The 26,773-nt window shown below is 38.1% G+C and overlaps 1 protein-coding gene across 3 annotated transcripts; it reads left to right on the top strand.

The window, feature by feature from the left end:
* The first annotated feature begins 748 nt into the window (after nt 1–748).
* On the top strand, nt 749–26,742 carry HLTF (helicase like transcription factor). Of its 3 annotated transcripts, none has more exons than XM_068406060.1 (24): nt 749–833; nt 2,135–2,306; nt 2,898–3,064; nt 3,523–3,656; nt 4,648–4,745; nt 5,496–5,570; nt 5,782–5,973; nt 6,100–6,195; nt 7,217–7,265; nt 9,013–9,100; nt 9,789–9,868; nt 10,752–10,841; nt 11,064–11,161; nt 12,477–12,620; nt 13,426–13,564; nt 14,306–14,441; nt 14,744–14,923; nt 15,384–15,505; nt 16,773–16,951; nt 20,281–20,409; nt 21,846–21,958; nt 22,260–22,440; nt 25,653–25,733; nt 26,446–26,742. In XM_068406060.1, the coding sequence occupies exons 1-24, from the start codon at nt 814–816 to the stop codon at nt 26,596–26,598; spliced, it is 2,916 nt and encodes a 971-aa protein (XP_068262161.1). In that variant the 5' UTR covers nt 749–813; the 3' UTR covers nt 26,599–26,742. The 3 variants fall into 3 exon arrangements, with proteins under 3 accessions (XP_068262161.1, XP_068262160.1, XP_068262162.1); XM_068406059.1 differs by having other exon boundaries at nt 4,645–4,745; XM_068406061.1 differs by lacking the exon at nt 21,846–21,958 and having other exon boundaries at nt 4,645–4,745; nt 26,446–26,530.
* Nucleotides 26,743–26,773: the final 31 nt, after the last annotated feature.

Below are 26,773 nucleotides of genomic sequence, written 5' to 3'. Positions count from 1 at the left end.
AAGGCATCCTCTTTTTAACAGGCCAACGAAGAAGAAAAGTTCTATTATTTTCCTCACCTGTTGTTGGTGACAGCAGGTATCTATTTGACTTAAATTACAGTTCATTTGGTTACAATTTTTGGGAGAAGCTATAGGAAACCTCAAAGTGGTTTCACTTAAGTGGCATGAAACTATTTTTCAGAAGGCTCTACCCTGCAGGGATATGCATGCTTTTAGTTACCACCGACCATGGCAACGATTGGTGAGTTCACACCCAGATACTTCAACGGTTCTCAGCAACGCACTATTTCTGCCCAAGGTACCGTACCACATGCTTTTATCGTGTGTAGTGTATGAGGAGGCGCTACTTTCTACATCAGATTCTTATTACAAGATAAACTTTCAGCAAATCACATGCTGTAACGTCACGCTTTGCCCTTCGCGTCCTTTCGTTTTCTTGGCTCCTCCGCAAACCCGGAAGCATTTTCTTGTCTATCACCTGGGGTTGATTGCACGTGTTCTCTGCCACTGCAGGTTGTGCTCACGCTGCCGCTGTCTGACAGCTCACACGCTGCGCTGGCAGCGCCGGCTGCCCCGGGGAGAGCGGGTGCCTGGCGGGTCGCTCTGGGTGACGCCGCCGGGGCCCCCCCCCGCGCCGGAAGGCCGGCAGGCCGCGGGCGGGGCGGGGCGGGGCAGAGACGCGTCCTCCTCCTGCCCGCAGCGTCTTCGTTGGCCGGCGCCGTGCGGCCTCCGGCGGGGATCGGTGGCTGCCGCTGCTGGGCGGGCGCGGTGGCCGGCGGCGCTGGCTGGGCCGGGCGGGAGCGCCGTGGTGCCATGTCGCGGCGGCTGCCCAGGTGAGGCGCGGGCGGTGGCGGCGGGCGGTGCGCGGGACGCGCTGGTGCGCATCGCGGCGGGTCCCGCGGGCGGCGGCCGGGCCGTGGGGGCGCCGCGGCGGCGAGGTGCTGGCGGGCGGCCTGAGGCGGCCGGGGTACAGACTCGGAGCCGCCGCCGCGCTTGTCCTTGTCGGTGCTGGGTGCCGGGGCCGTTCGTGTGGCGCTGCGCCCTGGCGGGGCTCGCGGAGAGGCCTTCAGCGGGCCGCGGCGGGTGGCTGCGGTCAGCCCCTGGCTGGCTCATCGGCGCGGAGCCTCTGAAACGGCCGCTGCTGTCGGGGAACGCGCGGTGCCGGTTGTGCAGTAGCTTTAGGTGTCATCCGCGGAAGAAACCAGAGTTACTGGGCCAAGCTCTGAACAACTAGTATATGGAAGCTAATTATTTTAATTGACAGTACTCCTAAATTAATCTAGCAACACAGTAGGGTAGTTTTGGGATATACCAAAGGCCATGATTATTATGTATCAGTAGAAACTTGTATTGCGATGTTGTTGTTACGAATTACCTGAATAAAACAGTTGTTAGTGTGTCGGTCTTCACTCAGACGCGCATCGAATGCATGGCCAGGGGTGTTTCCACCTCTTGTGCAATGATGTGAGTTACTGGATGTATCCCTTCTCCAAAAGGGGAGCCTGGCTGATGGAAGTGTGTGTTACAGACACATAGTGTAGTTAGCTGGGTTAGGTTGGAGTAGCTAATTATCTCTAAAGTTTATTGTAAAGTATTAATAATAGGTGACAGGGTGTGAAGGTAAGCTTGAGAAATACGTAAGGAACACTTGTTTCAGCATTTCAACTTTTGTGGATATAGGAAGTTATACAGAGTTAGTTATAAACAGGGTTTTTTTCTTTTAACCTTTTCCTTAGACGAGAAAAATCTGTGTTAGGAAAATACATGGAAGGTTTGCTGTGCCAGGTATAATTAGAGATGTAACTAAATCTGGAGAATTCTTAATGTTGTTGCAAAGATAATTCGTGAGGGAAGGTAGGGCGAAATGCACAAATACCGTAGTTTACTCAGTTAAGTTGTCAGCTCTTAATTTTAACTGGCTTAAACTACTTTATTGGGGATTAAAAAATGGCAGACAAAGTTTTATCATAACGTAAAACTTTTTTTAATATTTTCCAGTAAATATTATCTGAATAAAGTTGTAAAACTGAGGTTTATGGGTAGCCTTATGTAAAGGGGTAAAATAGATCACAAGGAAATAATAATTCTATTATTAAAGTCATTGTCAAATATTTCACACTTTGTTTTTCTGCAGAGGAGAGAGAAACTATTCCCGTTTTTCCTCTTTTGACTTTTACTCCGGTCTTGGGTTGGAAGACTTCCTCTCTGTAGGTGACACTTCTGGAACAGAGGAGGATACAGACTCAGCTATCTTATATGGAACTTTGCGAGGAAGTGTTGTTGGATTACGATACTACACGGGAATTGTAAGTGCATGTTAAATTATACAGCAGAAGAAAAAGTTGTTGTCAGCTTCAGAAGAAATACATTTAATTAAATTTTGAAAATTCCTAGAACTTTTGACCAAGTATAATTTTAATAGTGTGGGGTTTTTTTCCTAACTTGCTGTATTCAGCGTTCTTCACAGGAAGTACTTAATCTAAAACTTTAAATCAAAATTCAATTAAGGTAGCAAGCTTTAAAATCTAGTTTAGTTGTCTGGTAGCTCTGCTCACCCACATAAGACAAATGAAAGTGACTGAAAAGAAGAAATTAGGTAGGTCTTTGAACTGTTTACACGGACAAAAAGGGATGTTTATTCCCTCACAAAATGTGTTAGCAGTTGAAGGTAGTTCTTGCTCTCAGGAATACTTTTGAAATTGCTGACATCTGTCAGGTAGCTCTTTATAAAGCTTTTGGTATTTTGAGTAAGTAGTAGGTTATTACACTGACTGAACAGAACGCTGTACCAAATTAATCTTTAGGCTTCGCAATATTTAAGTAAATGGATATTGGATATTTCTGCAAATAATTTGCAACTAAATGAACGTGTTCTGGCGTTTGTCTTGCTTTGTTAGGTTAATAACAATGAAATGGTTGCACTTCAAAGGGAGCCCAATAATCCTTACGATAAAAATGCAGTGAAAGTAAATAATGTGAATGGAGACCAGGTGGGCCATATAAAAAAAGAACTAGCAGCAGCGTTGGCAGGCATTATGGACAACAAACTAGCATTAGTTGAAGGGTAAGTGTGAAGATTACGCTTTTGGTTCCATCAATATAAATAATGGAAACATTTGTTGTTGCTACACTAACAAATTGTGAAAAGTATTTGTAAGTGTTCTCTTTGGACAGAAATGACAGCTCTTGGTAATATAATTAAAGCTTCATGTTTTCAGACTCTTTATTCTTCTGTTGAACTGCTTGCATACAGTTCATTCTTTCTCGTATATGATAAAATGTGGAGACACTAGTGAGAGCAAATTCCTTGAAGATTGTTATGGAACTCTTAAATTAACTGCATGGGGTGGTTTGTATAAAAGGTTTATGCAGTATGAGTACTAACACCTGTCTGGAACTTTTTATGTTTTGATGAAAATAAGCACTTTGGAGTACCTCTTGCTGAAGAAATAACAAGGTTTATTGTAAAAAAATAAACAATTAGGAGATCACTGCTGTGGGTTTTTTCCTGCTTTTTATCAGGGTTGTCCCTTATGGAGCAAAAAATGCCTTTACCATGCCTGTACAAATGAGCTTTTGGGGAAGAGAAGAAAACAAGGAAGCAGTGCTAGGTCAGCTAAAAAGGCATGGATTTAAACTGGCTCCTCCTCTGAAAAGTAAGTCTTGGGTTTTTTTCCTCTGTAAAATATTCAGATTGAACTTGCCACTGGTTGGAAGAAATGTTTAAGGGCTTAATCCTTGTCATAGTCTTGTCATTCACAAAATGATTTTTTAACTTAGTTGGGGAATAATGCAGAGCCCACAGCTATTATTTTTAAACTTCATAGGAAGTATACTTCTGTGTCCTATCTTGTATGTTACCTGCCAGCAGTTGTAGAGGCATTTGAGCAACCTCAGAAATATACTTGATTCCATAACTTCGTTAAAAATCCATAACGATTCCCTGCATTTCTCCAGACTTGAAAAAAAAAAAAAACTTTAACAAACAGGTTAGACCCTTTCATAGGGTGAGGGTTTCAGGGACAGTGCTGCTTTTAGCAGAGTGCTAGGATGTGTGTCCTACTAGTGAGGTGTGAGCAAATACAGGTGAGATGTCTCTGAACAAATAAGCTTAGCAGACCTGATGCTTTGCAGAGCCAGCCTCGCACAAAAAGCACCTGTGCTCCTGGAACTAGGCTTTGTGGAAGCAGTGGTAGTCAGGAGTAAGGGTGCGTGCAGAAATAAACACTTGGTGAGGGATAGACCTGTTTTACATACAGCAAGATTTCAGTTTTTATTTTATAGGTTCTGTTGCGCATAGTTAACAGAAAAAGAGTTTGGAGTAAAGAAGCATTTTGCATTATCAGTCATCACACTGTTACCAAGTCAAATTTCATGTAACACAAACAATTTTTAAGAAACACGATTGCCATCTTAAAGGATCCCAACCCGTATCTCATCGCCTGTGGGTCTTACGAAGCTTTGTGGAAAGCCTTTGTGGCCCATTGAAAGTACAGGATAAACTGAGGCTAAAAGGCAAATGGTGAAAGGTACTGTCTTATAGCCCACAATCTGATGAGCACTGTTACTCGTGAGCCAGTGAAGGCTGGGACTGGGAAGTTGTCATACCATTATGTTTCAGAATACTATATTTTTAATGGCAAGTAGGTTCAGAACATGGTCTTGGATCAAAGTGGACTTCTGGGAGAGCTGGTCCAAGTTACAGTGCTCCGGTTCATGCTGCTGTGCAGTTGACAACGGAACAGGTTTGCATTTCGTACTTAAACACCTGGAAATTGGAACTTTAACAGTGCGGGGCTTTTTAACTTTTTTATTAATAAAACAGTGCTTGTGAAGTGGAAGTCTGTAGGATTTTTTTTTTTTCTCTTTTCTGAACCACAGATTTGCTTTGAAGTCATCTTGAACTTTTGAGCTTTTTCATTTTTATACTGTAAGCAGACGTTTTAGCTGGGACAGCCTTGTAATTTTGGGAGGTTGTGGTGGTTCAGTGTGTTTTGGTTTTTGTTTTTTTTTTACATTGTCGTGGTGGTGTGTTTTCTTTTCTCTGTCCTAATGCTTTACCAGATAACAAGTATGTTAAGTTCTCAAATGAAAATAAAATCAGACTTCCAGACCTTTTATCTTCAGATTTGGCCCAGGGTGGTACATGAAGGGCTGGGTGGTGGTTTGTTTTTGGTTTTGGTTTTTGTTTGCTCTTTCAAATTAGAGTGAATTACTTACTTTAGTGAGTGTTGTACAAGGATGTGAATATATTTAACCATCCCTTCTCAAGCTCTTGCTTGTATTGGCATGTGTTTGTCTTGGAAAAACTGAACTTAATTTTTATATAGCAGTAGCTAACAAACATATTCCAGCAAATGAGGTCTGAAGTGGTAGACCTATCTATACTGATTACCATGTGACAGGTAATTATAATTTAATAGTCATTGATTATTTAGTGAGGTTATTTTTAATTGCAGTAATTTTAATTGCGATTTTTGTGTTCATTTACGCAGCTTAAAAGTGAATTTGACAAGTTGTTTGAGGATCTGAAGGAAGATGATAAAACTTGTGAAATGGAAGGAGCAGAGGTATTTCTTAAGCTAGAAACCGTTTTCTATAAAAATATAACCACTTAAACATCTAGATGCATATTTAGCTTTGTTGTCTGGACACGGGAGATGCTTGAATCACAAAAACACTGAGTAGATATAAAGGACTTTATAAAAAAATTTTTCTTCCAAAAATGGAATGTCATGTTTAATATGCAACTAGCACATATCATACCTCTTTAATTTGCAGGCTGTTGGCACACTCTTGCTCCCCCATCAGAAGCAGGCTTTAGCTTGGATGGTTTCACGTGAGAACAGTAATGATTTGCCACCATTTTGGGAAGAGAGAAGTAACTTCTATTACAACATACTTACAAATTTTGCGGAAAAGCAGCGACCTAAAAATGTTCTTGGAGGAATACTGGCTGATGACATGGGATTGGTAATAATACTTACAAAGCTTATTTTTTTTTTTTCAATACAGAACATGTGTGTGTGTTTCTTGATTGGTTGATAATTTGGTTCATTTGAATCTGTGGAAAATATGACATTCTTTTCTGTTACGCAGGGTAAAACACTTACTACTATTGCATTAATTCTCACAAATTTTCAAGGTGGCAAGCCTCTTCCTGTTGAAAAGATCACAAGTGCTAAGTTTTATGAGGTGAGATGAAAGAAAAATATTGTTTTAACAGAGTTAATATAGCAGCTAATAAAAAAAGCTGTGCCTAGTAACTTTCTGTATGGTGAACTTTGTATACATTTTGTAGAAAAAGTTATTCAAGTACATCAAATAAGAAGAATAGGGGAGATTAGTTGAAGGTAGGTGGGCTACGTTACTTCAGAGTGTATAATTGAGCTGTAGTCTGTGTTATTTTAGGAGTGTATGCTTAAGTGTACTCCAAGGAAGAATTCATTAAGGCATAAACATTTTCAATGTTAAGTTTTATGAAGTCTTAAGTTTCTTATAAATTTCTCCTATAGGCAAGTTGTGACTGCACAAATAGAAGTGGTGTTCTTTCTGGGGGTGTGCATGCATAATTCCTGTGTGGTTTGGAGGAAGTGCCTGAAACAACCAAAATAGCAAGCAGAGAGTCTTGGTATAAAGTACATAAATAAATAAATAATTCTCAGTTTATGTTTTTGCCAAATACCTGAGATGAAGAGAGGAGGGGAAACTACAGTTAGTGAACTAACACTAGTGTGCAAACTCTTCTTGGGTACTGTAGTTCAAGTGCCTTTTGCTTCTGTTAAGATACAACTTTCAAGACGATGAAATAAACTAAATGCTAGGATTAGGTGATTTATTATGCAATATTCCCTGACAGTATTAAGGCTGGGGGTTTTGTTTCATTTTACCATACTTGTCTAAATTCAACAAAATAATGCTTTGTGTTTGACCTCAGAACATTAACTGGGAAATGTTATTGGTGTGTTTGCTTTCTAGGGCAGCTGTGCAGACTGGGTTTCTCCCCTCTGCCTCTCTACAGTTTCATTTGAACTCTGTATGTGGCTACTAAAAAAAAATAGTACAGCTTTTTCAGCACCTTTAAGTGACTGTCTGACTTGCCACTGAGCAAGTCTTTCAGAGCAGTAATTAATAACTGATCAGATTTCTGTAATAATGTTATTGGCATTTTTTCCGGTTGCTACATTAAAGAATAAAAGTTTCCATTCCTCCATAGGAATCTGGTACTAACAGCATGAGCAACGTTGGACGCAGACTATGTAAAGGTGACAGCAAGCTATGAAAAGTCCAGTAATGTTTGCATGATAATTAATGTTATTACCTGGGGTACTCTTAGTCTGTGGTCAGTGCTAGTCTTCACAAACTCTTGACAAACTATGTATCTCAGAGAAGTATTTAAAACACACCTTTAAAGATGTTTCAGTTGACATATGAGAAGATTAAGTGCCTTGTGAGAAAGTTGCACCCTGCCAGGAAGGTTACTACATCCAGGAAATGGATTCTGGGTTCCTTTTGCTTTTCATTTTTCCTTCCTTGTAGGTAAAACAGGAGCACTTACACATCTGTTAGAATCTTGTTTGTTTGAACAGTAAACATTAGTAGTTCAATTGTAAGTAGGTTCTGTATTAAGTAACTTTTTTTTTGAAAATATTTTTAAGTAATGAGCAAATGACAAGTATTTAGAAGGATTTTATCACACCTGTAGTTTTCAGGTTGTATTGGGAGAACTTATAGATGTATATGAAAAAATATACTTGCTGTTAGTATGTTTTGTAACTCATCATGCTCTTGAAAATGACCGAAGACATGTATGGGGCTTGAAGTTTTCTTGCAGTAACTTTCCCTTGCTGTCCTCCCGTGCAAGCGATTTTAATACGGATGGCCTGACTGATAGCACAGGAGAAATGAAAGGGACTGATAAGCAGAGAACACATTACTGTGAACTGCCTCTGGTTTATCAGTACTCTGGAAGGGGGAAAATGCAGACTTTGGTGGAGGTCAATATGAGTGTTACCAGAAAATCAGAACCTTTACCAAAGCTGAAATGCCTAGCAGCATCCAAGATATTTTTTTTTCCCCAGAGCATCAAGCATTTCAAAAAGATACTGCTTACAGCAGTGAGGGGAGAGCCTGTTTCTACTATTAACTAATCTGAAAAAGTGATGATAATGTCTTTCAAACCCTTACACCCCCCCACCTCCGTTTCTCATTCTGTTGTACATTAAATTGATATCTATTTATTGAGTCTTTGCAAGTTTTGCCATCTTCAGGATTGTATTAAACTTTTTTAATATTAAAAAAAAAATCTTTACTGAAGTTTAAATCTGGAGTTCAAGCATGAATTTACTTACGTGAGTTATAGCAAAACTCTCTGCAAACGCTGTTGCTTTCAGTTTTGATATCAGCTCTGTTCTAATGCGTTTTCTGTTTTGGATTTGCTTCTGATATGCTATTATTGGCAGAGCGCAGAGGTGATGTTTTGTTCACTACCTGACAGAAGACCTTAAAAAAACCCGACAAAACAAAATGACCCCCCCTGCAACCCCCTCAAAAACCTCCGACGCGCATCTGTGATGTTACCACATTTTTTCTCTTAATGTGTTAACAGTTACTTATTTAGTTTTAGGCAATGTAGAAATCATTAATTAGTAAGGTTTGACCCATAAAAACCCTTTACTATTTAGCATTATTTAAAACTTCTTTATAGAACTTTATCCTTACTGTCAACAGTACAATGCTTGCATTAGCTTTTTCTTCGCTTCTTGACAGTTTGTTTTTGACCACCTGCAAACTCAGTACACATTTTATGACTTCGTAAATATTTAGGATTTTTTTAAGAGTATTTTTATTTTTCATTTGTGATTGCAGTATCAGTAGTACTTGTCCCATGCAGAACTACGGTTGTTTTAAAGGAAGTTTGTACTTGTTCTTGATCAAGTTATGCTAAAGTTGGTGTTGTAACCAAGCTGAAGACTCTATATTTTTCATTAATACAATTTATTCTTTGCGAAGACTCTAACAACGTGATGGAGCCTGGCATTTCTAATGTAAAAAAGTCTGAAACTACTCCGTTGAAATACTCGAGTTGTCTTCCAAAAAGGTACATAGCTGGAATAATCTTTTGCTTTTTGTTGGTTTGCTATGTAGATTTTGAGTAAAAATAAAGTGGTGCTTGGTTATGATTAACCTTAGCCTAAAATGTGTTCCTGCTCTCTCCTCACCTTTCAGTGTGCTATGCTTCTGCTTACATTTGTCATAAGTGTTCTGTATGTGTGTTGCACTTTGGAATATACTAAAAAATCACTAACTCATTCTACGTGGCTTGCGTGAATGCATGCTTGGATGTCTCCTTCAGTAGTAAAGGTGTCTGACATCATCAGTGTAGGGCATCTGAAGCACGGGCTGTGAAGTAATCTTTCTTCTAGTATCGTTTAAGTGGTTGAGAGATCCTTTGCAGGCATGCTTCTGACAGAGACAGCTTTGAGCTGATGAAGTTGTGACGCTTACTAGTGTGTTTGAACCTTCCCACCACACTAGCCTCTTCTTATAATTGGTGTGAACTTCAGTGATAATCTGTACCAAGTTTTATGAGCATCACTCACCCTGCAGCTCTGTGTTCTGTGCTTATTACCCTTTTTCTAACCCTTCTAAAGGGGATTTTCAAATCATAGTGGTATCTTATTTGCAGTATCAGGTTCATTTGCTTTATTCTCTTGAGATTTAATATGTACATTCAAGCAGTAGTAGAGTCGTGGGGTTTTTCTTCTTTCTTAATTATGATATCTTAGAGATAAAGCCAAGAAACCCAGATATTCAGGAAGCAGTGAGTTGCCAGAGTCTGAAGAACGGCTGCTGCAACACACAGAAAGTAAGTTGCAAGGATTTTTTTTTTTTTAATTGGTTACTGTAACACCTGGTGTCTTCCTTTCTGAAGCCAAACTGAACAGGATTTCTGATTGACTGGAAAAGGAATTAACTAAACTACATGGGGTTTTTTTGTTTTTGTTTTTATTTATTCAACCAAAACTTCAAGCAGAAAACTTTAGAAATTGCTGAATGGGAAAGCAATGTTGTAGTCCCAACTGTTGTAGTTTGTTTCCTTAGCGGGATGAGTGGTGGTGTAACAAGCTATGAGCAGGGTCAAATGGATGATGAAAAACATAATTGCTAAGATTTTAGGATTTGACATAGACTTCTTGTCAGAGCACTAGGGCTGGGAAAACAAATTCAAAAAATTAAATCCATCTTTTGTGGTAAATACCTGAAATGTGATCATGAAGAGGCAAGAACATGTGTCATTTATTGAACTAAGTATCTTGCATGGAAAAAAAAATGAAGGGCTACAGGTACTCTGGAGTAAGCAGCTAAGTTTAGGTTTAAAGTACTTGAAGTGAAACCTGTGCTAAACTATTTTTTTTAGTGACTGGTAAACTGCATTACTCTGAAGATTCATAACCTGAAATAGTTGTATAAGATACTATATTTCTGCACATGCACTTGTCAGAGTTCAAGGAGCGTCTGGACAATGCTCTTGGCCGTATGGTTTAGTTTTAGGTAGTCCTGCGAGGAGCAAGGAATTGGACTTGATAGTCCTTACGGGGCCCTTCCAACTCGAGATATTCTACATTATTGTATTGGAGAGGAGAAGTAGTTCGGTTAACAGGTTTGATTTTTATGAAGCATGTCATAAAAATAAATGCATGCATATGCTCTGCATGGTGTGAAAAATCTGTTTGTGTGGCTTTTTGCAGCAACTTCACGTGTTATCCAAGAAGATACAGGCTTTGCATCTGTTCTTACACCCTCATCTACTTGTTTAAAAAGACAAAGAAAGAGAAAAGGTAATGAAGGGATAAACAGATAATAATAATTTCTGAGTTTTTTGAAGCTGAAGTATTATAGATATTTGACTTAATACATAAATTAAGCTTACATCTTTGTAAATTGCTTTGATGCTGTTCAGGTGAAGAAATTTAGAAAGGACTTCAGGGAACCATAAGTTTCTTGAACTGCTTTGCTTCAGTGAACTGTTACACCACTAAATATGACTTGTGTTTACTCAGGTACAGCTAGCTTTCAGTCAGTCGAGGAGAAATATTCTGATGATGGCTCTAGAGCAACACTGATTGTATGTCCACTATCTGTCCTAAGCAACTGGATTGTAAGTGCGAAGTTGTTTTAGTGTGTAAAAGTGATATGTGTTTATTATGATGCTGTAGAAATAGTACTCCCTGTAGTCTCTCGTGCTAGTAAAACGTCATGGTTTTCCTTATGAAACAGAGCTGCTTTCACAAGGGAGGTTTGTTTGATAGAAATTTAAAAACTGGATTAGTATTGTAATGAGAGTGCAGTTCTGTGAGTAGGGAGCTCACCACTATCAGAAGGAGTGAGCTCACTTTCCATTCCCTGCTTTTAACTAGGCAGATTCACTTTGGCACGTCTGGAACTTGTGTGATTTAACTCCTTAAAACAGATGAGGAAGGTGGAGGAGACAGGTCCTTCTTCTTGCATGCTCAGAATAAAATATTATTGTACTTTATTGATAATGCATGTGACATTTCATTTACTAGAGGTGTTCAGTAATTTGGCGATCCTGTTGGTTTGTGGGAGTAGGTCTGCTAGAGTGAACAGGCTGAAGGGCCCTTCTAGCTCCGTCTGCATTAGTTAAATTTTTTTGGTTTTGTGACAAATATTAAGGGGATATCTTTAACTTTCAAGTTGTGTTTTATTTGGAAGCTTTTGCTGTCAGTGGTTAGAATATTAATAAGAAAAGGAAACAACTTAATCTTAAACTGTAGTTAAAACATTGAAGTAATGTAATTGGGAAACATCAAATAGTGTAAAAAAAAATTCCTCTTTGTCAATTCAAAACCAAATTAAGTATTTAGAAAGGAAGCTTGTAAGTTTGATGCTTCAGAAATCAAATTGTTGATTTGTATTGGCTGTCGAGATTACTGTATGCTGAGTCCTTCACAGAGCAAATGTAGGGAATATAAACGCTGGTTTTAAAAGGAATACTTTGACAATTGTGCTGCCAACTTAGGTGGTTAACCCAGTAAGGGGAAGAAGCTGTGAATGAACAATGAAAGAATAAACAAAGAGAAGATGAAGGTAGAAAGTTAAAAAGAACATATAAGCTCTTCCATTACAATTTGGGAGGAACAGTGGATTTTGAAGTGCATATATGATCAGGATGTGAATTAATACTGTGCAAGAAGTGGAGTTAGAGTTACGAGAATGTGATACCTCAGTCATTAGTAACAGACACAGTGACTGCTTCTGGTCCCTCTTCTCACCTGGGTGGAGAGGTAAAAAGACACCCAAATTCAAATTGCTGCTGTTATGTAAGTGGATGTAGAGTGTCACAGAGCTAGGAGGAAGTGGGTTTTAGTTAAGGCAACTTATGAGAATTTTGTTCTAACAATCATGTAGTAACACAGTATCTTTTGGATTATTTTTGTCAACTTTTCTTTCAGGACCAGTTTGAACAACATATCCATCAAGATTTTCATGTAAATATTTATGTTTATTATGGTTCTAACCGTAGCAAAGACCCATCAGTTCTTTCAGAACAAGACATTGTACTGACAACATACAACATCTTAGCTACTGATTACGGAGTAAGTAAATGAGAAAAAGACTTTTTTGAAGGTCCCTTACTGTTCAAGACTCCCAGTGTTTGGGCTAATGATGGCAGTATATTTAAGTACTATTCTGGTAGGCAATCAAAAGGTTATAGTGGTAGTTTTGCTTTATATGCTTTCTTATGGGTTCACTGTGGTAACAAAGGGAGTTTTTTATTGATTGCTCCTGTAGAGAAAATTATTTGGCTGCAATTATGGCAGCTTAAGGAAGAGACTTTTTAAGGATAGAAACGGATTTAAGTTTGTATGAAAATCTCCCCAAATCTCAGTGGCATGAGGCTCTAATTTCTGCATTCCCCTATCAAATTCAAAGAATGTGGAACATATAAAAACATACTTCCATAGTTCTTGTTGCATGTGGGCTGCAACCAAGTAGCTCATTGCATGAGATGTATTTGTGAAGTGATGTTTTCATAGAAATTCCAGCCATTTTAAAGGCCTGAAGATTACATCTTCAAGTAATTTAATTTGCTCTCTGATCCATTTTCCGTATCTCTGTGTCTTTGAAGCCTTTCTTCTTTTCAGACTTAGCTTATTTTTGCTGTGGGTCATTCCTCATATTAAAGTATGAGAAGATCGTTAACATTTTCCAGGCATCATTAAGTCTAGAAGAAGGAACGCCTCATTCTTAGTTTTGCTCTTCTGTGCCGATAAATAAACAAGATGTGAATAAATACTTATAGTATTAATTCTGGAATTGTTATATTAATAGCTTGCTTAATCCAAATTGCAAAAAAGGATTTTAATTTGAATCAAAAATTTAAAAAATACTGTGTTTCAGATCAGAGGTGACAGCCCTTTACACAAAGTCAAGTGGCTGAGAATTGTGTTGGATGAGGGGCACACTATACGAAATCCAAACGCTCAGCAAACTAAAGCTGCCTTAAATCTGAAGGGACACAGAAGATGGGTACTTACAGGTAAAATATTTGACACCAGAGGAAACGCAGTGCAAATCATCTCAGTATAACACCATCTTGTGTTTCCCACTTGGTGTTTCCACTTTGGCTTTTTATGGGAGACGGTTAATGTCTGTCTGCCTCAGATTAATTTTGAATGTTTTTAAACTTGTCTTTGAGCAGTGATTTAGGTGTGTCTTCTTGTAGTTGTTTTTGATTTTGTTTGCTTGGTTTTGTGGGTTGGTTTGTTTGTTTTTATTCAGTTTGTAGACACAAATTTTAAAATAACTTTTTGGTTTGGTGGAAGTGCGAGTAAAAAGGAACCCTTTTTATGAACTGGCATGTTACGTTAGGTGAGAAGCTCACACTGTTACGTACTCATCCGAACCTCAGTAGCTTTTTGAAATGCAATAGTCATCCTAGAAACTGCCACGGACCGTGCAAGCATATGATCCTTAAATGTAATTTAAAGAAGATAATGATGTAACCACTGCTGGTGAAGCTGAAATGGAAAGATTAACATCCAAGTCTTCCTATCACTGAGAGCTGCAGTTCCCTCACTCTTATATATTTAAGTGTTTTGTAATATTTTAATTAAGAAAGTAATATATATTATACTTAATGACATGTCAACCTAGTTACGAGCAACCTTGTCCGTGGTGTATGGTTTGGAGAAAGCACAGAACTTTAACTTTGAGTAAAAATACGTATTTTTTAGTTTCTTTGAGGTTTTACAATCTTTTTGTTTGTTTTTCTGTTTAGGAACTCCTATTCAGAATTCTATAAAGGATTTGTGGTCTCTTATTTCCTTCTTAAAACTGAAACCTTTTACTGATCGAGAGTGGTGGCATAGAACAATTCAACGTCCAGTCACAATGGGAGCTCCAGGAGGACTTGGGTATGAAATGTTCCCAAAGGATTTGTGAACAAGTATGACTGGCAGTACTTCGGCAATGTGACAAATTAGTGTTTCGCATTTAAAATTGAAATGCATGTGTCATTAGTTCTCATTTCAATTTTTTAGTTCAAATTAATAAATATTAAATAATTCAAATTATTTAATATTTCAGATTAATGAATTATATTGTACTCCTGGGCTTGGATTTTGTGCAGAACATGTATTTATGCAATAAACTGGGGAAAAAATACCAAGAAACCAACCTCAGCTGGATAATATATTGTCTATATATGTTTTTTCAGGCGTTTACAGTCTCTGATTAGGAGTATTACCCTTAGAAGAACTAAAACAAGTAAAGTTAGAGGAAAACCCGTTTTGGAGTTACCAGAACGTAAAGTACTTATTCAGCCTGTTACACTTACAGAGGAAGAGAGACAAATCTATCAGTCTGTGAAGAAGGAGGGCAGAGCTGCTATTAGCAGGTAAGTAGAAGGCTTTCTTAATCCTGAATGTTGAAGTTTGGTATCAAAAACTTGTGTTTGGGAAGTTTTGATTATGTTAGCTCGAGTGGCCAAGTGTGTCAGTTTGTATGCCGTAAGCGAATAATTGCAAATTAACATAGCAACCGTTCAGTTCTGAAGAGTGAAGTAGAGACTGTTGCAGAACTATATAGTAGAAGTTCTGTCTTGTGAGAAACAGAAAGGGATACCAGATATGTAAAGAATGGCCTTAAAATTTTTGTCACCATATGTTAGCATTTCTTGTAGTAGAACATGGTACTGGTAGCATTTTGTACCTTGCTTCAGAAGAGGATTTGAGAAAATACATTCAAACAGGAAGGTGAAAAATCAGAACGTGATTCTAACAGCTAAACTTGATCAGTGATGTCATCTGTTACTTCAGGCTGTAGCATCTCACACTAACGATAAAACTCTTGTTCAGATTTTTCAGTGAAGGGACTGTACTAGCTCACTATGCTGACATCCTCGGTGTCCTGCTCAGATTGAGGCAGCTTTGTTGTCATCCTTGTCTTTGCATAAATACATCTTCTAGTTTTTCAGCCGGTGAGTGAATGCTTTTGGCTCCTGTGTTTCTAAAACCAGGACTTGCACTTTGTATTCAAGAACAGAAACACGTTCGTGTGTTTTCCAAGCTTTCTAGCTTCAGCCTTCCTCTTTTCATCTTGGATTATTGAACTTTAGCTTTGTAACTTTTAGGGGTTTTGTACCCTGTTATGTTTGAATATCTTTGAGAAGTGGTTACTCAAGCACATACTTAAATATGAACGAAAGCAATGAAGTATGAGTAGTTACAGAGGCTAGAAGCAGGAGTTAATAAGCTTTGACAGCCCATACAGAAATGACCGAAGAGGACCTCTGCGGAGCCAAATGCAGAAGGCTTGTTATTACAACAGCAGATACACTGCTTGCTAACTTACAGAAGTGCTTTTACAGCAAATTTTTTTCTTTGCCTCAGGAGAGAAGATGTAGAGGAGCTTTGGGGAATGGCTTGTAGATTGGTAGCCATGTCAGCAGAACCATTGCCTCTTCAGCAGAATAGGAACTGTTGACTTTGTTACAGCTGTAAGGAAGGGTGAACACAGAGGACTGACAGGAGAGTGAAGTTTTATTTTTAACAAGCTAGAACTGTACAGCTGCATAGTGTTAAAAATTATATGCATTTCTTTCAGAAGAAAGTATAGTCTGTTTGAAATACTCTAAATTTGAGAATTCTCAAAATTAGTATTCTGAAAAATCCTATTTTGAGATGCCATTGGCATAGGTGTGATTTTTCAGGAAACCAAAAGACCAATGAGATACTGTCACAACCTTTTTTTAGGAGGTTGTCATTTATCTTCCTGAAAAATACAGGATGGAGAAACGGTTGGATAATTGTTCAGTAATTATGTAGAAATTAATTAGTAACTAGTAAGTATGATTTGAATTTCTTTACTTAAAAATAAAGCAATCTTAACTATAAATATGTCATCTCCATAGTATTGTTACTACTTGAACAGCTGCCATATGAAAATTGCTTGTTCCCATTAGGCACTGTGTTGCACATGTACTTACCACTGAGTGTGCGGTTGAGGTTCTTTGAATTCTAATTACCATTTTTCCAAGTAAGATTACTCTTCATGTGTTTTTAAATAGTAGGTCAGAATTCTCTGTAGTATTTGGCAGCTTGTGTTTTTATACATTGTAGGCTATATCCTCATTGTGTGTAAACTGTCCTAATTGCATTTTGATCAAAGGAACTGTGTTGATGTGTGCCAGCTCAGAGTGTTTCCTGTATGGAAATCTGTTTTTAAGTATCTTTCTATATTTGCAGATAGTAAAACTCCTGAAGAACTGCGTGAGACATTAGTGAGTAAAATGAAGTTGGTTCTGAGCTCTGGTTCAGATGAAGAATGTGCGGTTTGCTTGGAATCACTGACTCTTCCTGTGATAACGCGCTGTGCACATGTGTTTTGTAAGCCATGCATTTTTGAAGTCATCAGAAGTGAACAGGTTGGTTGTTCGATGGTTACAGTTAACTGTAATAGCTATTCAAAAGCAATGAACTGGTATCACCAGAAGGCCATTAGCTGTTGTTCTTTTAAATCAGAAATGGTGAAGAGTGTAAACCTAGTTATCAGACGAGTTATAAAAACTGCTGTCCTGAAGTCAAACTATGGAGAGAGTTGCAGTCAAACTGAACAGTGTTAAGGTCCATCAGTATTTTCAAAGACCTCTTCCCCAGTTCTCATCTTAATTTGTCCCTAGGGTAAAAGTGGTGGCATCCACTACAGCATTGTATACCTCCATATGGCTGGATGCCTCTTCACTGCTTGTATGTGATGCGATGTGATGTGATGCATGTATATATTGTTGTGCTTAGAAGAGACCAAAGCGGTGTGTTGGAAGTTGACTGTTGGACTAAAATCATGTCTGCTCTCCTTACTCCAACCTGATAACCTTCTATGGTGAAACAGCTGCCTTGCTAGAGGGCCATCTTTATGGCTCTTCTCTGGACTCTCTTCAGAATAAGCTTGTGAATGAGCATCATTTGATTGCTTTTTTGAAAAACATAGTATTTGTTTTTCTTGTGTGCTTCTAAGCTATACTTTTCCTTCTTGTTTGCCCTTTCCTTTCTAGGGCAATCTGATAGTGTGGTAGTCTCACCATCTGTATCCAGTGCTGCTGCCCTTCCTCTCTGGAATTGTTCTGCCTCCTACTCAGCCACAGTAGAGCTGCAAGTGCCAGGCCAAACCTAGGTGGTGGTCTTTATGGGAGGCAGCAGAGGACAAATTAGTCCCTGCTTGTGCATAATCAGTTAACCTAAAAAGACAAAGGTAGGAAGTGTTGTCTGCCTGGCACGTACATTGACTTTGTTTCATTGCCAGACACGCAAACACATAAGGTTCTGATGCAGGTATGCCAGTCGAGAGTCTCTTCAGAATTTTGAGGGAAATCAGTGGTGTGAAATTATTCTCTAAGGAGCACTTGCAGAGGCCTTTTTCCAGTGCAGATGTTCTTGATGTGTCTGTAGCAGAGTCGGTGCCCCTACCCAACCTTCAGGTGTAGTAGTTAGGCATGCAGAGAAATAAATCGTGTTATGACGTGATGGAACCTGTATTACTTGACGGTACAGTCAAGGTATTTACTATGCTTTGCCTAGGAAGGACCTTGGAATCTGCAGAACTAGGGCCTTTTTCCAATCCCACATTGTTCCACAGATTGCTGTCATAGCAGTGAAGTCTGAACAGAAGTGGCTGTAGATTCTGCTCTTTTGAAGTTGAACTATCGTGAGTTTATAAAGCAGTGAGTGAGTAAGCCTTTTTTAGGTTCAGAATGATTCCTGATTTAAATGAATTCCCAAGGAAGTCTTTGCAGCTTCCAGCCAAAACACTGACATCTAAATTCCAGAGTCAGGGAATTCACTGTTGCCACATGATGCTGCATATCAGCTGGGTAGTTCCTGTGCCTGCACGGTTACAATGCAACTCCCTCCTAGTAAATAGCTCGGGAAAGCACTTTACTTACCACCTTAAAAACAAAGCAAACCAACAAATGCATGCACCCCCCACCCCGGCCCCAAACAGCTTGGATTCAAACAGGATTCTTCTAGGCAAGATGCCGGTGGTTCCCATTATTAATACAAATGAGAGCATTAAGCCATCAGTGAGGAATGGGATGTGAAGCTGCCAACGCAGAACTGCTGAGTGAAAAGTTTGGCCTTTCATTGTTTTGCAATGTTTTGTAAACTTTTTTTTTTTTTAATTGTAAAACAATTTTTTTACAATTGTTTGACAAACCATTTTATCTTTCTAGTGTTAACCTAAAAGTATTTACTGAAATCAGAAAAACTTTTTAGTAGTTAACAGCTTCAGAGTTAACGCCTTCTTCATTTCAGTCTTCCATTGAGGCTAGCTTCAGAGTTGTGCAAGTAAGTAAAGGTCATATGCAGAAGTCCCCATAAAGCTATAAAATCTCTATAGTAATCTAGTGTCTTGTGTAGTAACTGTATTCTTGTAAAAGCTTGCCAGATATGCATTAAAACATTCTTTTTTTTTTCCTTCCAGTTGTTGATGGCCAGACACTTTTTGTCACTTCGTATGCATTCACTGCAAGCCTTCCATATCTGTGTTAACATTGTTCAGCTGTAGTGTGGGTTTTTCTATTGTTTTTAATTACAGTACTTAATCGGAGAAGGGATGCAGAAAGATGTGAGCCTTTTATTTTAAAAAAAAAAAAAGTCTTTGAGCACTGTTAGGATTTTTTTTTCCAGAAAACTTTTTCAGATTTATTAGAGTTCATTTATTTTGTCTCATCATTAGAGGATCTTTTTTGGATTGCTGCCAAATCAGGAATGGTTCATTTATAACTATGTTTTGGAGATGGTTATTTCATATTCCTTTGTGTTAAGATTCGGTCTCTTGAAAGGATATCTTTATTGCTGCAATGAATTGTTGCATGCAGACTATGACTGCCAGCCTCTTTAATTGGCTAGAGGTTGATTCCATGTTAGCAGCCCCCAGTACTCACCTGCTTTGTGAGGTCTGCTTTGCAACCTGTCTGAAGATGCCTTGGTTCTGTGGCCAGATTGCTGTACAAACTGAGTTAGCTAGTTTCAAAGGGTTGCTCTGTTAGGAGAAAGTTTTTGATATCTGTCATTTTTGCTTCACAAGATTGTGTATCTGTATAGTGCACACAGTCTTCTGTTAGATTTTGTGAGTAGTCCTGTCGAAGTACTATTGTATAAATTTTAAACTTTGCCTTATCTAGAGTACGCTTCAAAGAAAAAAGCTTTTGGCGTTAAATTATGTCTTATTTCTCATGTCTCTTGGGGAAAAAGAGAAGATACTCTGTGTCTGGCCTTGACAAAGCATATTTCATCAGGCTGCTATTATTTCTGTGCAGGCTTTGAAGAAAAAGGGTAAAAGGTCATTCTTTGTTTGGAACTAAGAAGGATCTTGTCTTTGAAAGATGGTTTATTTTTCTGATATTTTAAATAGTCTTCTCCCCATAGACCAAGTATTTGCTTGCTTTTAAATCTTGAGCCGCTTATTTCAAGTATAAATGTGCTCAGAAAGAAGACCACTTTTAAGGAAGGCTGAGTGTTTTTAAAACATGTAGCATTTATGTCACCTTAGTGTTCTCACAAATAAAATATTTCGATTGTTAGAAATGACAAAGCAGTGTGTTACAAGATTGAATGTACTCCTTGAGGATTCTTTTGTATGAACACCAATATAATAATTTCATAAAAGTTGCTTTGTAAAGGTGATCTTTAGTACTCACTATAAATAATTTCATTTAGTATGTTTCTTCTAATGATATTTGGGGTTTTTTTGTAGCCAAATGCCAAATGCCCTCTCTGTAGGAATGAGCTTCGAGTAGAGCACTTGGTGGAGTGTCCCCTAGAAGAGGAAGCAGACTCCAGTAATGGAGAGAAGTCTGATCAGGAGTGGGTATCCAGTTCGAAGGTACATTCTATTGTATTTTTCTTGGCTTTCATTATGGTTTTGTAGAGTGTTGTCTAGAATTTTTATGTAAATATGCTGAACATACTTTACATATGTAGAACATACTTTAAATTATTATTTAAAAGTCTGTACAGCATGTCTAGCCAGCACAAGAGAAAATGCATAATCTTATCACAAACAAATTTTGCAGCAGGGAAACAAGACAAAAGGAGCGGCAGTTGTAATTTGATGCTGGTCATTGTGCAGTACATAGATGTGTGTTAATTAAATAAAACTTTTGTTAAGAGCTGTTGCTTTGCATTTTGTTTCTAAAGATAGAGTAGTTCTGTAACCACTGAAACTATTCAGCTCTTAATTTCCTAAACTAAAACTCTAAATAAAATAAAAACTCTAAAAATCTAAATAAATCCTTCTTTCTTAAAACTTGTCTAAAGAATATATATTCTGCTCTAGAGGGGAAAACTAAATCGGCATATGTTCAATATAACATGTCAGATAAACCAGTGAGATATTTTTATTTTACTTTGCAGATCTGTTTCTCAAGGTCTGCTACATCGTTTTTTGGCTCACTTTCATTTTGCATTTGCTGACAAAAATTAAATCTTCCTGTTTATACTTTGACCTTTTTGTTTTGAGATTGCTTTTCTGAAACATTAAATTTTTAATTTTAATTTGTAATGAAGTTATTTTTCTTTTAAAAGTTGGTTATAAATTTATTACCTAAAAATATTTCTGTGAGGACCTGAGAACTAATTTAGGTCATTGTGCTCTAGAATAAATTAAGATTTTTTTTTTTAAATTTTTTGGTTTCTTTTTTACCTGGTGCAGTTACTTGCATTCTCTAGCTAGTGGTTCTTTACCTCATCATAGCTAAACCTTACATGAGAAAACTGGCAATGTTGTTCTGCCTCTGATCCACTTCCTTGCTCCTTCTGTTCTCGTGTTGGTCCCAAGAGTGCTTCTGGTGCCTCCTTATCCTCTGTCATACCTAGCCAAGGGTCTTGCATAGCTTGCCTGAGTATTCTCGGGGGAAGCCTTTCTCACTTCTTGAGTATTGCTACAGTAGAGCACCTGCCTTGTGGCTGTCCCTTGCTTAAGCCTTACTTCTCTGTGTTCAGTACTCTGTTCCTTTTTCCCACGTGCCCCGGAGGTAGGGGACTTGCTGACTCCTGACAGTGGGAAGTTATGTCTGGAGAATGGGTTTGTGAATCCTCTTCCCCAGAGCACCGTCGATCACCCTGTAGTTCGTGAGGCGTTCAACCCTTAGCTGCCTTTGAAAAATAAAAGAAACTCCACCCACAGAGTTTAAGATCAGTTTGTTTAAAAGGTATTACTAAGCAGTGATTTCTCAATTGATGTGAACTTTATCAAAGGACCTGTAGGAGTGGAATCTGACCAAGTCAGAATAAGCTGCATAAGTCTTCATTTGATTTCAGATAAATGCTCTCATGCATGCTTTGATAGAACTACGGAGGGATAATCCAACTGCTAAATGTCTGGTTGTTTCTCAGTTCACAACTTTCCTGTCACTGATAGAAAATCCCTTGAAGTAAGTAGAACTACTGTCAAGTTTACTAAACACATGCTTTTACAGTGTTTTAGAAAGATCTCTCAAAGAATATAGTATTCTTTTGATTTTTAGAACTTCAGAAGAGGAACAAATTACTTAAATACTTTGTTGAGTGGAATAAAGCCAGGAATCTCATTCTTGTTATTTTTTTAATGTATCACCTGTTAAATGCAGAAATTTAAATATGAACTTCAAAGTAGAGGTCAGGATTTTAATGCATTTATTTCCTATTGTCACAGAAAATGGATTGTTAAATTGAACATTTTTACTTTCTCTTCAGAGAATCAGGCTTTGCCTTTACTCGTTTGGATGGGTCAATGGCGCAGAAGAAAAGAGTAGAAGCAATTCAGTGTTTCCAAAGCAGCCAAGCAGGATCCCCAACTGTAATGCTTCTGTCTCTGAAAGCAGGTGGAGTTGGATTAAATCTGACAGCAGCTTCCCGAGTGTTTTTAATGGATCCTGTGAGTAAAGGGTAGTTCATAATGATCTGGCTTAATCTAGGTGAGGCTGCTTTGGTGTTTTCCTAAGAGGCAGAAGGAAAGCCCCTCTGGGAATGAAGGACACTGATGAGTATTTGCTAAAGGGCGAATAGGGCTTTTCTTCATTTGTTTCCCTGGCATGTTTTTGTTTTAATGCAATATTTTTGTGCTGTTCATTTACTTACTGTGAATGGAAAGAATGCTAGTAGTACTGTTAACAAAGTGGTGTGACACCTTACAGTGTAGCATTTGATATCAATTCCTTCTTTATTTCTTCCTCTTTCTTTCTGATACTTTTGGATGAGGCTTTCTGTTTGTTCCATTTAATAACTTCAAAAGCCATAAAGTGGAATTTCAGGAACAGTATATTTTTTTTCTGTGTTATAATGCAGTGCTTCTCTGCTCTAGCCTCTTCTGTTATTTTTGCAAATTTATTTATAAATAAAAACATTAGTCTGAGGTTACTTTTTGGTTGTAGGAGACTGAGAAAGACGGTGATTTCTAAATTAAGGAATTTTTTTCCTTTCATTAAAGCATTCAGGAATGCAAAATTATTTGTAAGGAATAAAAATGTAAATTACATTTATTGATAGCAAAATGGTATTCTCAACAGGATTGGTTTATGTCTTGTGTCATTGTACAAAATCGAAGTTTTTCCGTTCACTTCCTCCCTTCCCCACTATTTACTCCTCTGCTCTGATGTCCTAGTTTTTTTGGCAGTTGGAAACTCAGACAAATTCTGCAGTTTGTGCACTTGAAAAGAAAACCAAAGTGAATGAAAATAATAGTGCAGCTTTGGACTTGGGCATCTGGTAACACCAATTGTAAAGAAAAAGTACTAGCTTGGACATCAGGGCTATTTACTTAGTAAACTAAAGGAATTAAATATGAGTGAGAATATGGAGAAGTTGCCTTAGAAAAAGCTTTTTCATGAACATGGAACACCACCACCTAGTCCGACTGCCCTGTTTGTTTTGTTGGTTTTTTTTTTTTAAACAAGTCTCTGAATAAGAAAACTTGTGGAAAGTCTAAGAGAATTTTCATTTTCTGTGAAGATAATTAATGAGGTATAATGCATACGCTGTCCTGTGGCAAGCAGTTTCAAGGAAATAAGCTAAGCATTGTTAACAGTAAGTCATCTACAGGATATAGTTATACCTCACAAACCAGAGCCAAATATAATTGCAGCCTTTACACGCCATTGAACAACTTCTCCTCATCCTGCTGGTAATGATCCTGTGATGGTAACCATGCCCAGTGGCAGTGGTTGACTACCTGTACTTGATGAAGGGGCAGTGGGATGATGTGATCCTTTACGATCTCCCTTTTGAATGTTAAGTGCTGAATGAGATTGGGTCATGCATTAGCATTCCTTGAAGTGAATTAGCAGCAATAACAGGATTTAAGAAGCAGAAATACCTCTAGAGCCAGTGGAGTAACCAGTTTTTCTACTCATATGCTGTGGATTTGTTGTAGAGTGCAAGGGAGGAACATTTATCCAACCATAGACTACTTTCATCCCTTTTTTTTTTAATTATTTGTTTGTTTGTTTAAATACAATCATATCTGCTGAATTTTCATCTTTAGGAAGAAATAAGAACCTTTAATATGAGAGTATCACAAATATGCAGATGTTTCTCTGAGGCTCAAGTTTCTTCGTATTTTCCCATGTAAAATACAGTACCGTTTGTATGAGATACTGCAGAAAGGCTTAGAGGTATTGCAGCTCAGTTTTCCTTTGCTGGACTGATGAGAGAAGAAGAGTGAGAGTAGTACACTTTGGTCCTCCTCGACTACAGCAAAGATAGAATGGAGCACGCTTGTGCATGTCTGGGCTAGGGCCTTCCTCCAGACATCATCTTGTTTGTACAGTCAGATCAGTATTAGAACGGTTTGCCGTACGTAGCTTGCCAGGAACGTTCATCTTGCAGTGACAGATCATTTGTTGCATTTCTGCTCACTACCTTAGATTGGAGAAACAAGACTTGTTTGGCTTTTGTCTTGTAGCTTGATGTCTTAAGTGTGTTTTTACACATCAGAGGTTCTTAAAATCTAAAAGGAATTTTTTGTGCTAGCCTAGTGGTGTTGTGTCCCCCCCCCCGCCCCCTTCTATAGAAAGGAGTCATTAAGAAGAGTTCCTAGATAACTTTCAGTATGTGGGTGACATGGCAAGCTGAGCCCATTGCACAAGACTTGCTTTTCACAGACAGAACATTATTACATTTTAGGTAGGTTTAAATATCCATTCTGTGAGAACTAGTAGTACTATACCTTTAGATAGAAGAAACATGCTGGAAAAATGCAGAGCACAGACTTGGCATTTCACAAAATCTTATATTTAGTGTTATATCCTAAGCATAAGTAGGAACAGCTACTCTACCATTTTGTGTTCAGCGAGTTTCTTGTTTACGTAACTTGGTGATTATTGCATATACTAATGGAAGTATACGTGGGCTTTCTTAACGGTCAGGGGACTTAGTCTAATGATAAATAACTGCTTGTGTTCAGCTGGTTTAGATTTTGCTATCAGGAAAAGGGTACTGAGGCAGTTAGTCTATGCAGTGTTTATTTCAGAATTTAAATCATAACAAGATTGTTTTGATGTCTCTGAGACTCCTGACAAAACTTAGTTTTTTAAAGCATTTACCTGAAGTTCCTGATTGTTACGAATATATAACCAGTTCTCAAAGGTTTCTTTATAATGGGATACTTAAGGAGTGAGACATTAGGTTGGGAGTAATTAATCTGCAAGCAATCACAGAATCACAGAATCAGCCAGGTTGGAAGAGCCCTCTGGGATCATCGAGTACAACCATTGCCCTGACACCACCATGTCAACTAGACAATGGCACTAAGTGCCATGTCCAGTCTTGTCTTAAACACCTCCAGAGATGGTGACTCCACCACCTCCCTGGGCAGCCCCTTCCAATGCCTAATGACCCTTGCTGAAAAGAAATGCTTCCTAATGTCCAACCTGAACCTCCCCTGGCGAAGCTTGAGGCTGTGTCCTCTTGTCCTATCGCTGGTTGCCTGGGAGAAGAGGCCGACTCCCACTTCACTACAACCTCCCTTCAACAACCTCAATATTTGTTCAAGAGCTTGATGGTACAGCAACTTTGTGATTCCATGTGCATCTTACCCTGTATTTTGAAGGGAGGTTATTTAACTTGTTCATTGCTGCTATTGATTGATAGGCTTGGAATCCTGCTGCAGAAGACCAGTGTTTCGACAGGTGTCACAGGCTGGGTCAGAAGCATAATGTTGTTATTACTAAGGTGAGTTGAGAGATGATCGTTCGAATAGTTTTCTGGTTATGAGTAAATAATTTTCAAAAAGCTTTACTGTATTTTTAAAAGAATTCTGACATCATATGTCTCACCAGTAAACTTAAATTGTGGTGTGATTTTTTTGAAGTGTGGGCTTTGGATTGTAAGGTTTTATTAAATGTAACCTATTTCCTGTGAAATAATAATTTTAGAAATTGCATGTCCCTGTTGAGCTATTTGGAGTGAGTAAGATGGGGTAGTATTGCTGTTGCCTAGCCTGGCTATTACAGTTTATTGTCTTGAAGGTATGTAGAATGCTTTTGCTTTTGTCATAGCAGCTCGTTCAGCTGCAGAAGAGCAGCTGGTCTCTCTCATTAATACCCAGTCATAAAAATATTACTTGGGAAATTGAAGACAGTTTCTCTTCTAATACATGTAGCAAAAAAGAGATGGATATTCATCCAATAAGTGTTTTTTTTTTTAAAAAAAAAAAAAAAGGCAAAAAAAATAAAATGCCAAACCTTTTCTTCCAGCTGCTTTATAACCCTTCCCTCTGGTGTTTTCTTTACAAGGGAATAACACAATAACGTAACTGTGCCCTAGGGTACTCAGCTCTTTAACTTTTTTTTTTTCCAAAGTACCTAAATTTCTCATCCTAAACTTAACTTAAAAAAAAAAAAAACATAACCTTCATTTCAGTGGAGCTTTTTTTATATTTCAGTTCATTGTTAAGGATTCAGTGGAAGAAAATATGCTGAAAATTCAGAACAAGAAGCGGGAACTTGCAGCAGGAGCCTTTGCTACCAAAAAGCCTTCAGCAAGTGAAGTAAAACAAACCAAAATTAATGAAATCAAGGCTGTAATTGATTTATAGCTTGAAACTGTGGTATTTTGAGTAAATAATATATTTACTATTTTAGTTCATATTGCTCTTCAAGTTACATGTCTTATGCTCACTTTTAGTTTTGCTGCCTTTGTGGTCAAAACATAAATGCTTCAAATAAATTACGAAAACGAATTTGCTCCTAGATGTTAATTTAGAAACGCAC

The sequence above is a fragment of the Nyctibius grandis genome, chromosome 8 (assembly GCF_013368605.1).
Source record: "Nyctibius grandis isolate bNycGra1 chromosome 8, bNycGra1.pri, whole genome shotgun sequence".
Taxonomy (NCBI): Eukaryota; Metazoa; Chordata; class Aves; order Nyctibiiformes; family Nyctibiidae; genus Nyctibius; species Nyctibius grandis.
Note: the sequence above shows the minus strand (reverse complement) of the source record. Positions and strands in the feature narration are given on the sequence as shown.

Excerpts from the sequence above, each read along its gene's own strand:
- HLTF (XM_068406059.1), top strand. The coding sequence starts at position 814 with ATGTCGCGGCGGCTGCCCAG. Across the intron at positions 2,307-2,897 it reads TACGATACTACACGGGAATT|GTTAATAACAATGAAATGGT; the intron begins GTAAGTGCATGT and ends TTGCTTTGTTAG. Across the intron at positions 9,869-10,751 it reads GCTGCTGCAACACACAGAAA|CAACTTCACGTGTTATCCAA; the intron begins GTAAGTTGCAAG and ends GGCTTTTTGCAG.